This window comes from Tupaia chinensis, unplaced genomic scaffold (assembly GCF_000334495.1).
Source record: "Tupaia chinensis unplaced genomic scaffold, TupChi_1.0 Scaffold144326_1, whole genome shotgun sequence".
Taxonomy (NCBI): domain Eukaryota; kingdom Metazoa; phylum Chordata; class Mammalia; order Scandentia; family Tupaiidae; genus Tupaia; species Tupaia belangeri.
The window spans coordinates 448,493-448,893 of NW_006204184.1; the positions used below are offsets into that span (position 1 = coordinate 448,493).

A 401-nucleotide genomic window follows, 5' to 3' on the forward strand; every position below is an offset into this window, starting at 1 on the left:
AGCCCCCCCCCGCCCCCCCCCGGGCAGGGCTGCCGTGGGAGCCACCCACCCACGTGTGGCAAGGCCCTCTGACCCACCGGAGGGCACGGGCCGGGAGGTAGAGGGTGTGGGGCATTTCCTGAGCCTGCCCTGGCAGGGGTGCACCCGAAGGGCAGCGCTCAGGCTTCACAGACCCGCACCTTGTGCAGCTGGCCCTGGGTGTCCCCCAGGAAGACTATGGTGTGCCCGTCTGCCTGCAGGGCGGCGACGGCGCTGATGGGCTGCCCGAGCTGCAGCAGAGGCTGGGCCTCCAGGGGCTGGCGGCCAGCGATGGGGCTGGGGGTGTGCTCGTCCCCACAGGGGTACGACTCTGGGGAGTCCTGGGTGGGCGGGAAGTGGACAGTCAGCACCCGGGAGGGGAG

The 401-nt window shown here is 72.6% G+C and overlaps 1 protein-coding gene across 1 annotated transcript in view; it reads right to left on the bottom strand.

The window, feature by feature from the left end:
- PLXNB3 (plexin B3) overlaps window positions 1-395 on the bottom strand; it is a gene marked incomplete at its 5' end in the record, with an annotated part of 14,859 nt that extends 14,464 nt beyond the window's left edge. Inside the window, 1 exon segment of the mRNA XM_027767576.1 lies at window positions 180-395. Within this exon segment, the coding sequence (XP_027623377.1) occupies window positions 180-395 (216 nt within the window).
- Window positions 396-401: the final 6 nt, after the last annotated feature.